The sequence below is a fragment of the Colias philodice genome, chromosome 6, assembly GCF_061535455.1.
Source record: "Colias philodice isolate Cphi_HAF_F1 chromosome 6, ilColPhil1 Martin Lab GWU primary, whole genome shotgun sequence".
Classification (NCBI taxonomy): domain Eukaryota; kingdom Metazoa; phylum Arthropoda; class Insecta; order Lepidoptera; family Pieridae; genus Colias; species Colias philodice.
In genome coordinates, this window is record NC_143091.1 from 9853790 (window position 1) to 9870719 (window position 16930).

The 16930-nt window shown below is 33.1% G+C and overlaps 2 protein-coding genes across 4 annotated transcripts in view; one reads left to right on the plus strand and one right to left on the minus strand.

Moving 5' to 3' along the window:
- Positions 1-16930, minus strand: part of kcc (solute carrier family 12 member kcc) — a 279798-nt gene that overhangs the window by 81102 nt on the left and 181766 nt on the right. The window lies entirely within an intron of this gene.
- On the plus strand, positions 455-2280 carry LOC149488000 (trypsin CFT-1-like). Its single transcript, XM_089696753.1, has 4 exons — positions 455-539; positions 897-1065; positions 1405-1660; positions 1891-2280. Exons 1-4 carry the CDS (start codon positions 494-496, stop codon positions 2185-2187), a joined length of 768 nt encoding a protein of 255 aa, XP_089552879.1. The 5' UTR covers positions 455-493; the 3' UTR covers positions 2188-2280.

The following is a 16930-nucleotide window of genomic DNA, read 5'->3' on the forward strand; positions in this document are numbered from 1 at the left end:
TATACATACTCTTGCTCATTAAACACTTTACAAAATAAATTTTGAAAGCTAAGCAGTAGTAACAACCTGAAAAAATATTTAAAAATGTATTCAGTAAGTGTTTATTGCTTTAGTTTGTAGCTTGAATCTAATCCTAATATACAAAGCTTCTCCACGATTCCATCAAGTGGAAAAAAAAAATTGTTGGTATAGAATTCTATGGAAGATAATCATTTGAATGTGTTACTGTTAATATCAGTGACGCACTGAAGAAACTAGGTACTAGATAATTGTTTACTATTGATAAAATATTTATAGCACAAATGACGAAAAGTACTTTACAAAATAATCTATCAGCATTTCAAAACAACAAACAGACGATTCATAATTTCTTATGAATTGCGATATCCCTGTTCCATTTCTCTATTGTTTGTTATCGATTCGATGGTACTTAATAGCACTTATATAAATAAAAGATCACCAGGACGTTACTGCACTTTAGTAAGCAAGAAGAATGCGTGGAGTAATTGCTTTTATTGTCGGATTCTATTCAGCCTGCGGTAAGAATATTAATGACGATTAATTGCTTGATGTTCTGTTCGAATTAATTCTTAGAATGCCTGTGTTACTGTCAATGAGAAAATGTGGTGTTTGCGTTTTATTGCTGATAGTTGTGCTTACGATCATAATAATGTGTTTGGTAGCATAGATATTTCTATTTTCTACCGAGATGAGTTATCTTTGAACCTCCGTACAATATTATTAAAAGTCAGTTCAGTAAGCCTTTGAAGTAAGAGTGCCCTGTACCTCGTTGAAGATATGAATTATGTTACCGGGTTTTAAGATCATCACTTTGTATTTTTTTTGTTAATAACTCTTTTTTTAACAGTATGTTAACAAAAACTTTCGATGTCCAGTTGCCGCAGCGCCTCAGTCGAGGATTGTCGGCGGATCGACGGCTGTTATCAATTCCTACCCATATGTTGCTGCCGTACTGCGTTCTTCAGACAATGTCACCTTTTCGCAAGTCTGTGTTGGCTCCATAATTAATACAAGATCTATACTTACTGCGGCTAGCTGCATTTTGTAAGTATTTTTGTTCTGTTTTGTTGTTCTAGAGAAGATGCTCTAAAGTTTAAAGTATCTATTTCCTTTATCTATAAGCTAATTCTCCCGTATTAATATAATTCTCTGTCTAACCTTATCGTACCTAATTCTAGTGAAAAAATTATACATTTTCAAAATGACTTTTCTAATTGAGAATCCAATTAAAGAATATGTAATTAAACATTTGTAAGTAAAAAGTTTATTATAACTTACGCATACACATTGTAAACTTTGGCACAATTTCACGAAGAATAGACACGTGACTTACATTCATATGCGATATGTTTAATTCATTTACATATTCCTTTTAAATTTCAGTAAAGATAATAGCAGTTACTGGCGTATACGGGTTGGGTCGAGTTTTGCGAATACTGGCGGTAAAGTGCACAATGTCCAGAGTATTATCCTTCATCCCTACTTCAATCCTGGGTCTTTGGACAGTGATATAGCAATTCTGCGATCTACGAAGAAATTTGAATTCAATAATACGGTGCAAGCCGGGGTCATTGCCGGGTCTTCGTATATGCTGAACGATAACCAGCCCGTGTGGGCTGTTGGATGGGGTTCTACTTATGTAAGTTTTTCATAAAATTTCTCTCTCACGCCTCTTTTAGTCTAGTATGTTTAAAAAGAGTTTATATAATCTTGACATCGGTTAGCATGGTGCTATTAGAATAATGTGATAGATACAAATCCTATTATGAAACAATTATTAATTATATTTTGCCTCAATACTTTACAATAAGCATGGTAGATAACGCAATTTTATAGTATTATTTTTAAATTATTTTCTAATTTAAACAGTATGGCGGTCCTCCATCTGACCTGCTCCGTCATGTCCAAATATGGACTGTCAATCAGCAGATTTGCGCAAGTCGTTACAAGGCTTTGGGATACGCTGTAACAAACAATATGCTGTGCTCTGGATGGTTGGATGTAGGAGGCCGAGATCAATGTCAGAACGATGTTGGAGGACCACTCATTCACAACAACGTCATAGTGGGAATCGCATCTTGGGGCTACGGGTGTGGACTACCCGCTTACCCTGGTGTGAACACGCGTGTGTCCAGTTTTACATCCTGGATCCAAGCCAATGCCTGAGATTTTACCCGTAATAAAGTATAAGGAGATTCTACGTTGCCTTTTCTATGAATACGAATAGCATCAATTTAAAATAAAGAAGAATGTAATACAGAGTGTGTTTTCTTTTCCGTCAAATGATGTTTGCTTCCGACTTTGGTAAAATATGTCTCAGCAATAATGCGGCTCAAAGCTTGATGTGGATGTTACACATAATGATAAGTATAATATCCCTAAATTATGTTGAGGTCATTGTTGACAAGGGTACTTTTGCTTCAAAATTATCAAGAAATTCCTGCATTTCAATTGTTATATTTTATGATAATATGACTATAATGTAAGTTAGAAACCACAAGGTAATATTTTTAGGATTCAAATGGCTACGATGAGGTATTGTTATAATTAGTAAGTTGTAAAAAAGTTATGAAGTTTAACAAGTTTTATAACTTATTAATCAGTGCAAGGTTAAGGTTATTTAGCTTTTAACCCATTGAGCCCCGAACGGCCCGATCGGTCCACGACACAATAGATTTTCTATTGTGTCTCTGATTCCGGGGCCTGAGTTATTAATATACCAGAATAAAGTTATAGGTAGATAAACTTTTACCTTCTTTTCTGTTCGTTTAAAATTATGCTCCTTTTACCACCCTCAGAATTCGTTGAGAGCTCGAATATATTTCCAGAATTACCATTCCCACGAAGTGTGAGATAAAGTACGTTTTACAAAATGAAGTAATATTATTCTAAGCCACGTAAGGTTTTAAGTAGGGACATGGAAGTATGCCAGCTTCGTTGTTAGAAGTTTGTATCGGGGAAATATTAGCGATGTATTGGAAATGAGAGCGGTTGTGTTTATTTTTAAAGTTTGTAATGCAGGTTGTTCTAACTACTAGTTTCTACAATAATATTACTGCTTATGTGTAAAATTTTATTACCATTTGTTCATGTTTTATTTAGTGTTATAGAATATACAAGACTGATTTTTAATGAGAAAGGGTGAGCATTTAATTTATATTAATGAAGACTGTGTAAGAAAATACGGTCAGGTAAAATATAATTAAAAAATTCAACAAAAAACGCTAAGCCAGTGCCGGAAGGCAGCCTCTGGTTCGGTAGCGAAGGGGCGCTTTCAGGATGGAAAAACATAGAGCCGGTATGCTTGTTAAAAGGAGAATGAATTAAAAGTAATTTTTAATAGAATTATTTGGTCATGTTAGTGTTTATATTCTATGGTATGAGTATGTCGTCTACATAAAAAAGATATCATGGCTATAAAATTATAAATTTATTTTTCACAATTTTAAACATTTAGTTTGGTTAATGCCACTTTTAAGTCGGTACACGTTCAGTCAGTTCACGACTTACAGGAAAAAAGTAAAAAACAAAAAATAGTTACCTACTTGATATTCCGAAATGATGAAGTGGTAAATGAATTATCAAAATCGGTTAAATACATAAAGAGATACATAATCAATTACACACAATCTTATCTTTTCATAATATTTTTGTAAATGTTAAGGTAAATGTATACAGATTACACATTACACGTAGCATGCCATTTAGGCATAACAGTTTACTGTGAACAAAGATAAATACGTAACAATAAACTAACCTGCAATTAAGTAATAACTAATAAACACGAAATAGGTATAGGTATATTATGCTATCCACCCAGGGATGATGTCGATGATGTAATAACGCGTACTATATTTAATTCAAAGCGAATTAACATCAAATAAATGCTCACACTGTTTCATTATGTAAATGAGGAGCCAATCAATATTCGTTATCATTGACAATTGGAGTAGTGTTTACGGCACTTGATTAGCGGACTAGTAAATGCAATTAGTTTCTAGAATAATTTACACTGAACTAGTCAGTCATAATGTTTTTGTTTCTTAATCACTCACGGAATCGAAGGCGGATTTTCTCTTCTGCGAACTGTTAGGTATGTATGTACCTGAAAATAAAAATAACTGTTAATAACGTTTTGATATAAAATATTTGTTTTCGAAGTTTCTACAATGTTTAAAGTAAGATTTTATTTTAATCAATACATCGACTCTTTTTTCCATGTACTGACATAATATAATAATGTTTGTGGCTTGATTTGAGGCGAATCTGTAATTGGCCTTGGTTGAATGAAATTTGACAACATTGTGGTATAAATAGATGGTAATTTAATTACTGTTTGAATAAATAAAAAAAAGTATAACAGCAACGTTGCTACGAAGAAATTTCGGTAACGGTGCATTTACGTCAAACGAATATAGAGCCTAGAGCTAGAGCAAGAGCATTCTTTCGTGATCTTTTGGTGTAAACGAAAAATTTTTCAGTTTTAGAACACTAGAACGAACGAACGAACTAGAAACAACGAAAGAATGCTCTACGCCTGGTTACAATAAAATAATTTGACTTAGTGGGGTTAGAATGAGTATTCGCTCGTTTGATGTAAATGCACTGTTATATTTAAAATTCGTCACGTTAAATCATACATGAAACTGCGGAAATAGTTAAAATGCGGATATTGCGAATGCGTCATTTACAAACGTTACAAAGTATTCAATATATTTACAGGAAATTGTAACATACACAATATTGTAACATAGATCATTTTTCAAAGTTGCTGGTAAGCTTGTAAAAATGAGGTCACGTGCCCCGGGGACCCAGACGACGTGCCCCTACTATCAAAGTTAAAGTAATGGCATATTTACAACGTCCATTTAGATCAGTAAGAATATCACGGGATGCGAACTTTGAGCTTCTTAGATTTTTCAATATGATAATAGTTTTACAAGCAATATGTAGTTTATTTGTAGAATATGTAATATAATATACCTAGATTATTAACGGGTGTCTCTCGTGAAATAACTTTACAACATGTCTGTCTAATAGAATTAAAAGAATGATGTTATTATGTAAATTGTAAAGGTTGATGAGACTCGAGGTGTAATATGAACTTAGGACGTAAATGCTGGCAGCCAGGCATTATTCTTTAATGTTACTCGCGCACAATATTTTCCAGAAAATATAAACAATGTATAGGCGCGAAAGTTAAAAATAAAAGTGTAGTTTGCGAACGAAGAACAATAGCTGCGACCGTGACTGCAACGGCCGCTATTTGGAACACAATTGGATACAAAATACTTCCATTAAACAAATTAAACGTTATTATTCGAGGATTCTGCATTTTCGTGGCTTGGAACAATGGCTCTTTTGGAGACGATATTGTTAGTTGTTTCGTAAGAATAGGTTGGCTTTATATAATTTGTATTGTTACATTTATCTATGATTCATGAAAAAGATATTTCATTAAGTATTCGACTGAGAGAAAAATAATGATATCTATTGTTATTCAAAAATACATGTAAGTAAGACGTCATAGCGATTTATATATAAAAAAGAAATCTCCGTCCTTAGCATATTATTTCTTAAATAAACTAGTCACATGATAATACAAATGACAAATCATCCTTGCGTGTTAAAAACTCTTAATTATTTTATTACTCTAAAACACTAACAATACTTTATCTCTTAAATTTAATAACTCGAGTTTTTGTTTCATTAAAAAAACCGAGACCGTCACCACTACGGAGATACTTCTTTAAAGTGGCCATTATAAAAATGAAAATGTTGCTAGATAACTTTTCAGTCACAGTATAAACTTCTATCACCTGAGTCCCGGGGCCGAATGAACACGACAAAGCACGATTTCAGCCGAACACCTGAATCGATTTTTACTTGAACTTGCCGAGCCCCATGCATGGCGTTTATAGCCCTTATTAGGGTCGGTCACGGTTGCAACCAAGGTTCCTACAATTGAAGACGTTTCTATTTCTATTCCACCAACTTGTTTTGTTATATTAAATGCTTATTAACGCTATTAAGAATTTAAATTCAGTCTTCGTTAAGCGGTGTCTGCATTTATTAAATTTAAATTGAAATGACGTAATAGAGCTCAGTTTTCTTAGTCTGCTTATTTATTAAATACGTTTTTATAAAAGTAAACTCTGATATTTTGTTGAGGCAAATACATTTTCATATAAAATATGTTGTATATGAAAATGTCTATGTCAATATCTTGTGTCGTATGTCTTAGCCTCAACTTGTGTACCTACCTATAAGGAAAAGTTAATGTGGAATAGAATGAATCTGAATTGGAAGATTTTATTCTTTGAAATTAGTAGACTAAACATATTATCCTCTCCTAAAATAAATTAGTTTAGTTAATTAAAAAAAATCAAAATGTTTAGCCTAAATCTATTTAGAATATTTACTAACTATTGAAAACTTTAATAGGCCATAATAGCTCTACATCATTAAAATAATTACTGTATACTAAAAATTTGTAATTAATGGCTTAAATACAAATTTTTTGTTGTAATGAAACCTATTTGAATCTAAAGCAACTGTTATAACAATTGTATCTATTTACTATTATTTTGTGCATGAAATTTTAGTACATAATACCTAAGGATCTATTCTAATTCTAATATTATATAAAGCTGAAGAGTTTGTTTGTTTGAACGCGCCAATCTCAGGAACTACCGGTCCGATTTGAAAAATTCTTTCGGTGTTAGATAGCCCCACGCCATCACCAACAGGAGCAGAGCAATGCGGATAAAACCGCGGGGCACAGTTAGTTAAAAATATGATATTTTTATACACGTGTTCGAAACAAACAGAACTATAATTACTTCGTCCTTGACAGGAGGAATGACATTGTTATTAAACTGTGTTATTAACTTATTCATGTGATTGTCCTTCGTTCGATGTTATCTTGACAATACAATGAAAACGATCGTACTTTTATAACAATATGCTACGAATTGTTCCGTTTCGTAATATCGTGGTATGAATAAACCCTCGAAGCTTTATTTTGGACTTATTTTACGTTACCATTATTTTCTTATATTTCTTCTAACATAACATTCATTTTTGTAGCAATTTTTTCTAACATCTCTTTATAACTTTTGTTTTTTTTTTTATTGACAGATTACTTATATGATTCTTAAACGTAAATAATACTTATAAAACCCAAAAATATTTTTAATGTATGTTGCTCCAATATTCGGTCTTGAATATATTGACGTATACAAAAATAATAAAATTATTTTTAGGAAACCCGCAAAAACCAAGTAAATCTGAGAAATCCTATAGCGTATTCAGGAACATAGTTCAGAAGGCATCTCAATAAAAGGGAAAGTGTTGGATATATAAATAATCCAGGGTCGTAGTTATTATTTCGTTTATCTTCGTCCTTCGTCGTACATGGCTATATTTCCCGCGCTATCAAATATTCAGTGCACCTTCGGCGTGGCCTTATTTAACATTGTGTTTGGTGCTTTTTATTTTTCCACTAAATATACATGTATTAAGCGTAGTTATACGTCGTTTAGTAGAATATGAGGTAAAGAGTTTACATAGAACTTATTTATTAATTCATTTTGTTAGGTAATCATTTTCGCAGAAGATATTATGGGTTGATAATTTACATTAAAACTACTTACTAATTTTAATTTTGGCACTAAATTTCATTATTTTTACGGTCTTTAGAATTTATAATAACACAAAACGTTGACCGCTAAACAGCACGTAAAATTAAATCCTTACTAATATTATAAATGCGAAAGTAACTCTGTCTGTCTGTCTGTTACTCAATCACGCCTAAACTACTGAACCAATTTGCATGAAATTTGGTATAGAGATATTTAACTTGAACTTGAATTTGCTACATGCTAACATACCCTCTATTTAATTTTATATCAAGTGCCTAACTAACTACTTTTATAGAACAAGCGAATAAAGCGAAGAAAATCCGAAACGTAATCAAATATCAGTACGTTTTGGATTTTCGTCTCAGTACCCTATAGAGAGTACACCTGTGTTTGCACAAATACTTTAGGTCTAAAGTAGTTCTCTTAAAGATCCTAATTCCTAAGTTAAGTAGGGATTACAGACATCAAGCGCACTTAGAAGGTATAGATCAGCTTTATGTGAATCTTGATTTTATAAATTCACAACCCATATTTTAATGAAAATGTGGTTCATAGAGTTTTTCCTTTTAAGTTGTTATTCACGTGATTTCACTTAGCTTCAACCACGCTTTTACATCATCTTCGTTTGCCGGATGATGGTTTAAATCGATAGATCGTTAAAAACACAGATTCTGTGTTCGAAAAATTAGTTTGTGAAGCAAAATGGTACTGAGACATTTGCTCTATAATCCACAAAGGAATCCATATCTATATTTTCAGAGTAACGTGGGTTATATTTATCAGTGAAATTAAGTAGGGCTGCCCAAAAAAAAATGTATGTGAACGCGGGCGGTTAGTACATACTTACCGCCCGCGCCCCCTACATGGCGTTGTAAACTTTTGAATAATCGAATTTAATTGGCAGACTTTGTGCTGATAAAATATTTACAATACAAATAATTTATAATACAAATAATTTGAAATATACTTATTTTTAATAAGATTATCTTATTTTCTGACCTTGGGAAATGCTGCTGTAGCCATCTGGCGTCATCAACGGCGTATCACCACTGCTGAACATCTTGTCAGTCACTTCACTTCGCTAGTTCATTATAAATATACCTCTATATAGTCATTATTATGTTTAATTTATACTATTAGAAAGCTAAGTATTTACTGTTATTATTATTTATTTATTGTTTATTATTTACTGTTTGTAGCTTTCATAGTATCAAACTTAGCCCATATTTATGGAATATACATTGTTTTTTTGCTTTAAAAGACAAGATTTATATATGGTTACTATTTGTTAAGGTCCTGATGGTTATTCCATATTACATATTATCTTGTTAATTGTATAATTTGATACACTTTTCTCATTTATATAATTGAGGCCAAAGCTATTTCTTAATTTGAAAGTGAACTAATGCACTTTTTAAATTTCCTCCATAGTTTTTATTCACTCAACATAAGGGAAGGGCTGCCTCACGATAACGCTAAGTGCACGCGAGTTAAGGCAGCCCCCCTAGTCAAGTGGCTTTCTGTTAGCGTAGCGTTCAATAGAATAGACTACGAATGTATGAGATTGATGTAACCTGTAGATACGTTTATCTACAGCCTACGTCAATCTCATACATTCGTAGTCTATTCTATTGAACGCTACGCTAACAGAAAGCCACTTGACTAGGGGGGCTGAAAGCTAGTTACATATAATTTACATAGTTGTGCAGTTTCTTACATTTTATCCAGCTATCTAGGAAACTTTTATCTTCGTGGCAAGGCTAGTTAATTATCCGTTATGCGGTTCAGTTAATGTCTTCCCAACAAGTACGAAACATTAATGGTTACAATTTAAGTGATCGTAAAACATTCCGGTTTACGTTTGTCCAATTTGAACGAGACAATCCCGAATTATTTCGACCCTACTTAAATTTAAACCCTTGTACTATAAATCAGTATTAATTAAATTATACGTTGGTTTCACAGAAAATATGCTCGATTAACAAATAACAATGATATTTTAGTAAGTAGTTATTTTTCCATTATTTCTAACAAGCAAATCAGATAGGTATCATTATTCCATGTTTGTTATCAATTGTTTTCAGTTTGTAATCCGTTAATTCCCTCTCTATGTTATACGTGCTTCACAGCTTATGAAAAAGCTTCCAGTTTTTCAGTTGTAACAATGTTTATAAGCTACTGTAAATAGCAGTTCATCGATATGCTTGGTTAACCTACATTCGAGGCTAATAAAGAAAGACAGGCCTGCGTTAGCATCACGCTTATTTAGATCAAACCTTAGTTCGACAAAGTTGTTTTATTAGGACTACATACATAGCTACAATATTACCGACTTACGCAATATGCCAATGTTGATTAATACGTATTACTGGAGACATTTAATTAAATATTACGAACATAAATTTCCAAAGTAATTATGTAAATATAGAGGATTAATTTGTTGCGAGCGAGTTCTCGGTAAATATCACATTCGGATTATTCCAGTGTTCAAAGCAAGCTTCATATTAATTATCACGCATGTGCTGTGTTTTAATCTTTTATTTAGGTTAAGAATTAAATTCATATTTTCGCTCTGACGTAAACTGCAAGCTTTATTATAATTACACTAGGAGATGAAAATTAAGCAAGCCAAAAAGCTGTATATATAATAACTAGCTGTCACCTCAGTTTGAGCACTTAATGTTATCGTGTCAGCCTTTTCGATATAAAATTTAAATCAAGAGAATCAATATTTGTTTTTCTCCATTACTGAAGAAAATTTTACAATCGTTAAACCGAATTCTCCAAAGTTGATTTGATACCATCCACTTTTTAAGTTTTATGTAAGTAATAGCACAAAGTTATCTCTTCATAATGTTTATGTTTTTTACGTCAGGCATTAATTTATTCGTTTTTGACGATACGAGTAAAGTAAACAAACAGTAAATATTTTATACTGTTTTTACTGGAAAAACATCGAATGTAATTGAATTGTTATGGAAACAGTGTACATCCAATCATTTAAAAATCCACCCGTATCAATTTCATATCTCGGTGTTTAAAAGCCAACGCAAAAATGAAATATTTTACAAAAAAAATATTTTCACAAGGCCTGCGATCGCACGTCAGAAGATTTTAATAAAATTCACAGTTGAATACATAATCACAACACCTTTTAACTTTATCATCGGTTTCGATATGATTTAAATTATTAATGTTTTTTATAAACCAACTCTAACATTATGTAATATAGTTGTTGATTTTCAAGATGCACAATTTATTTTGTACCTTATTACGTAAACGATAGAAAAAAATTTAAAAAAACATGAAATCTAACACTACTTAATTTAAAAATATATTCTAACAGAATTTTCATACAAAATTCATATAAAATTCACGTTAAGATAGAAAAACTATTTTCCACGGATAACATTTTTCGCGAAAGCACGCACATCGGGGCAAGCCTAGTAGTGTACTACCGTCGCCACCAGGGTGGTAGCACCACCCTTGTCGCTAACGACCATAAACACGAAAGGGAGACATGCCTCTACCCTATCGTTTTAAGGACAAAAAGTAGCTATTTTTAAACATAATATGGTGGTGGGTGTATGCCGATTTATTTATGCTAAATGTGACTGAAAATCAACAACCTCTATTTATTACAGCTCGTTATTTCGTTAATCGATTTGAAATTAGTTTAAAAACTCGTTTATTGTGTTAATTACGTAAAAAAGTCGATCTTAATTCTTAACCAGTCGATTGACTACTTACACTTAGTCTTTCCATTATTCACTTGTACTAGAACATCGATCATTCGTCCTTTTTAAATCTTATGGAACCTTTCCTCGATGAGGACCTTTTTTGTGTTTTATGACAATCTCATTTTTAAATCAACGAGCTTATTAGTGTAGGCTACATTTTATAAAGCAAACGCACGAAGTCTTTTAAATTGTAAGGTTCAAATGAAAAAATTACTCAAGTTGATAAAAAAATGTACAGGTAAATGATCATTAGCTGTGAGCATTGCGCCGAACAGAACGTTGAGCATTCGCACATTCGAACGTCACATATGAAAATGCAATTATACCAAAAGCATCGTATGTAAGAATCTGATTTTAGCATTTGTATGAACGTGATTTTCATAAAAATGTATTATTAATTGTATGGCATGTAACATAAATGAAGGAACGCACAAGGAATAAAATTCTCCAGTTTTGTCAATGACAATGTTTGTCAGTGTTGAAATTAAATGCCTTATTTCAGAACATAAAGATTAGTAAGTACTAAAGAAACTGAACAAAGGAATGGCTATCTTCATTTTAGAAGTTCCTCATAAATGAGCTAGTTTTAATTATATTTCTAGAAATTCTGTCGGCGAGAAAAATTCTTCATTCCTTATTTTAACAATAAAACTTGTGTCGGACTCAACAAAGGAAAACTAGGTACATTTAGTCTTCATAATATGCGATGTTAATTGTTTTACGCGTAGCTTTAAAATTTTAATTACTTTCAGCATTTTTCGTCGTCTGTATATAAATATTCAAACATTTTACGAAAATAGAGTGCATATTTCTTAAGTGTTAGAAATTTGAATAAGTACATTACTTAAGTAATTAATGTTGGATGTATTCGTATTCATTTACACTTTATGAAATTAAATATAATGTTTATTTGTGAAAAACTAATTATTCAAGATAATAAAAAAGATGTATCGATATCTATACGATGCAATTGTCGAACATCAACAAAACAAAGATTCGACGAAAAAGGTCAAAGGTGTAAATTATAGTGAAATCTAATTATAATCTATTATTCTGTACATTACAGAGGAACCACAAATAACTCAGTACCCAAGGGAGGTCTTGTTTATTATAAAATTAACTCAAAATATTGTTACTGGTTTCCTGCGAGCCTTGTCTATATTGGGCCACGACTAGCGGAATAATTAACAAAGTTATAAGGGTTTATTGGTGTGCCCAAGGCTATCTTATGAACACCCTCGTTAGAGAAGCTGTAGACTGATTGTTTTTACCCCCTTATTGGCGTAATAATAGGATACCATTTGCTTTAATTAGAATAAAAAGCGTAAATAATTTTATGCTGTCATTAGGCAAACGCAAACTCAAGATCATATTACTAAAAAATATATTTGTATTACATTAATAAAACAATTCCGAAATACATACTAATTTTATTATTATTAAAAAAAATGCTACACTGTTAAATTAAGCTCTGAAAAATCAATCTCAGTACAATTATATATTTTAGAAATAGCATCTTAACATCATTTAGCACCTTCTACGCCTGTAACTTCTTAAACCGTATCACCCAAAACAGCTCCATATAAATTTCACGAAAATAGTTTTCATTACAGTCCCTGAGTTATCAACGACTTTCAAGTTCCATTGTATTATATATCTACAAGTGTGTGCGGCCGTGACCGTCCACTCGTGCCGTTGTTACAAGGTCCGCGATGATATCGGCTAATGGTGATATACATAATAATATGCTAGCTATCGACCGCTTGTAATCAATATCTGTAAGGGTATATTTTCATTATATGTGGAATTAGTTTTAATGCACTGCTTAAGTAAGTTTTATTGTGAAAGGGAAAACTACTTTAAGTAAAAATTATGAAGTTTTAATAAAATTAAAAAATTGGTTGTCTGTAAAGTATGTTTACTGACGATAGTTGAACGTGACAACGTCAGATTGTGCTTCTTTGTCGCTCGTTCCGCGCTCTCGCTTGCACTTCAAGCCTTACATGGAACGCCTCAGAGCGAGGTAACGCCGTATGAGTCATGTTTTTTCGTGCGTGCAGCCGGCTCTATCGAATTATAAGACGTTGTCATCTCAAAATGAAAAAGGAATAGCTTAGGGACTCTTATTTAGACTGTGTTATGTGGATTATTCAATTTTAAGAATAGTTAGTAGGTAGTCAGATTAGAAATGAAGTTTTGTCTAAATCATAATAGTCATTCGTATTTAAGTAACGCCCTGATTAAAACAGTACACACATCGAGTACAAATACAATACAATTAAAATCAATGACTATTACGTAATATAATTCCTGTGTTGATGACGGCCCAATCAATTACTGCACGAATGCACAATTCACAAAACATTTCGTTGAACGATACATCGATATGATAATTTGTTGCTACAGTTCGGCAATATAGCGTGGCGTGGTCGAGTGTGATGTCAGCTTTGGGCACACAGCGGTCCCATTAGTTTGCAGTAACCGACGAATATACATACATGACGAATATAGGTAATCTAATAGAGAAACTATAGCTGTTACAATAGATGGTTTTATAAATGACATGCAATATTTTATGAATATACTAGCTTTCTACCTGCGTTTTAAAAAGAAAAACCCGCATAGTTCCTGTCCCTGTGAGATTTCCGGGAAAAAACTTCGCGTTTGTGTGAATCCAAGTTACCCTCTAACTGTTTGCCAAATTTTATGAAAATCGGTTGAGCAGTTTTTTCGAGAAGAAGTTACAAACAAACAGAAAACTTAGCATTTATAATATTAGCAGGATTTTCGTGGTTCCACGAAAACTATTTCAATAGAATTACAGTCTTCCAGACTAGAGAATTTCATCCATTCTACACGTTATGTTCACTTACCATCTCGCTTAGTTTGTTCCGACTATGGCTTAGAAACTATGGTAATTTTATTATTTTTGGAGTTAAGCCACTAGTTCTGCTCTATGTAACATACCGGGATAAATTTAAAATTCCTCTTACGACCTCGAGACTTTTATTTTAAAACTTTTGTATAAAACGTCTCCTTTCTGTTTAAAGAACATTTACACTGTACTTTATATCCGAGTCACCTACTGAGCAAGTTACTACTTGCCAAAGAAGTTTCACTTCTGACACGTGTGATCGGCACACATGCTCTTTTTATATTTTAATGCTCATACTTTTCCCTAGTATGTCCATTTAATTAAAAAATGCCTGAATGGTTTTAACAGTATTATTCGTTATAACGAACTTTTGGTGATACCCACGCAAAATAATTGACGTGACATTTTCTGGCTACGGCAGCCGCAACAAAGCGCATATGTTGTGTTATCGACCGTCAGTGAGACCGTTAACTTTTTTATAATCTAATAATAAATAAATAAATAAAATAAATATTTCAGACAATTTTCACACACGGCACGATCTGATCCCATACTGAGCTTTCGCTTGTGCTATGGAAACCATAGATGGCTGATTAATATACATAAAGAATTTTAAATAAATACTTATATAGATAATTAACACCCAAACATCTATGTTCATCACACAAATATTTGCCCTGGGTGGGAATTGAATCCACAACCAGTGGCTTTGAAGGCAGGATCACTACCAACCAAGCCAACCGGCCGGCCAGTGAAAATAATGATATGAATGTTTCCATAAAGCAATGGAAAATTCAATGTTGCAAATATTATAAATAAAAATATTAATAAGAATGTTTGTTACTCTGTCACAAAAAAAAAACAGTTGATCGGATCTGTATGAAATTTGGTATAGAGATAGACGCATACGACGAGAGATGCCGCGGCTTTCAGCCTGTATAGTATGTATATTATGCATAATAAGGATTTCAATACATCAACAAATAAGGCATTTCGGAAGGCACACTTAAATATTCTACTCGCAAACTTCAATTAGTGGGCAAATGTGCGTAATAGTACATTAAACGTTATTATTAATTATCACTGCTTCGAGTTTCCTTTGAGGCCTTTGTAAGCATTAACCCATTGACCACCGTAAGGCCCGATCGGGGCGCGACACAATAGATTTTCTATTGTGTCTGTGATTCCGAGGACTGATGGATTAATATCATATTATGTTTATGTTACGTTCCCCTATCTAATCGTTTATTTACCAGCTCTATTTATTTTATGAGTTACTGCGCTTCCCTATTATACTAATTAGTAGAAAAAGGCATTTTAAACATAATATAATCTAATATATAAAATTCACTTGTCACTGTCACATCTTAGTTTCCATACTCCTCCAAAGCGGCTGGAGCGATTCTCATGAAATTTTCTGTGCATAGCGGCTGGGTCTGAGAATCGGCCAACATATTTTTTTCATGCCTCTAAGTGATAAGATAAAGGCAGAAGAACGTTTACCGGGACAGCTAGTAATATATAAATCAATGAATTATCTTCTCTCATCATCTTCTATAAATAATAACTACAGAACAATATCAGACAACTTAATCAAAAAGAGTTTTGATTCGATGGCACGAAGGCATGTATTAGAAATAATTTTACTGTATACTTTTCCAGTAATAAAATTTAAATTCACGCAAATGACTTTAACCTCATAGAGTACTTATTTTTCCTATGCCAATTTCTAAACGCCAACCCTTTCCAGCACTTATGAATATTAAAAATTTATGTGCCGCTATTACAGTACTGGAATATACAGGTAAAGCGCTTGTAATCGAATCGTACAGGCCAAGGGCGAAGATCCTCACGCGATACGTTTATGATTATTGGATTCCTAATATCCGGTTTGTGACATTATGTGCCTCAAATAAATGCAAAAGAGTATGCTTAATGTGTTTTTTATGCTTGATGTAGAGGTTATATTTAGGTAAGTTGCATAATACATATTATATTAGAAACTAGTTACTACGCATCTCTAGTAATGCGTAGTTACTAGTATCTAATCTGCGGTTATGCTTTGTGTTTAGCTGTTGATAACCACTTAACATCGGGCGCACCTGCCCTTAAAAAATATGCGTGCCACCTGACAACCCGAAATTAAGACAAGATTGATATGTCATCCATGTTATTCTGCTTTTTTCTTAAACGAAAAAAAAACTAATAAATAATAACTAATAAGTAATTTTTTAAGTTCACTCAATACATACCAAATAAATATATTTCCAGTTGTGTAACCAGTGATGACCTACGGAACAGAGACGTGGCCTCTAACCCTGGGCCTTGTGAACAAGCTCAGCGTCGTCCAACGTGCTATGGAAAGGGCTATGCTCGGAGTTTCCCTACGAGATCGAATCAGAAATGAGGAGATCCGTGGGAGAACCGGAGTCACCGACATAGCTCGCCGGATTAGCACGTTGAAGTGGCAATGGGCGGGGCACAGTCCGTAGAACCGATGGCCATTGGGGCAGAAAGGTTCTGGAATGGAGGCCACGAACGGGAAGACGAAGCGTGGGACGACCTCCCACAAGATGGATAGACGACCTGGTCCGAGTGGCAGGGAGCCGCTGGATGCAGGCCGCCGGTGACCGGTCGTACTGGAAATCCTT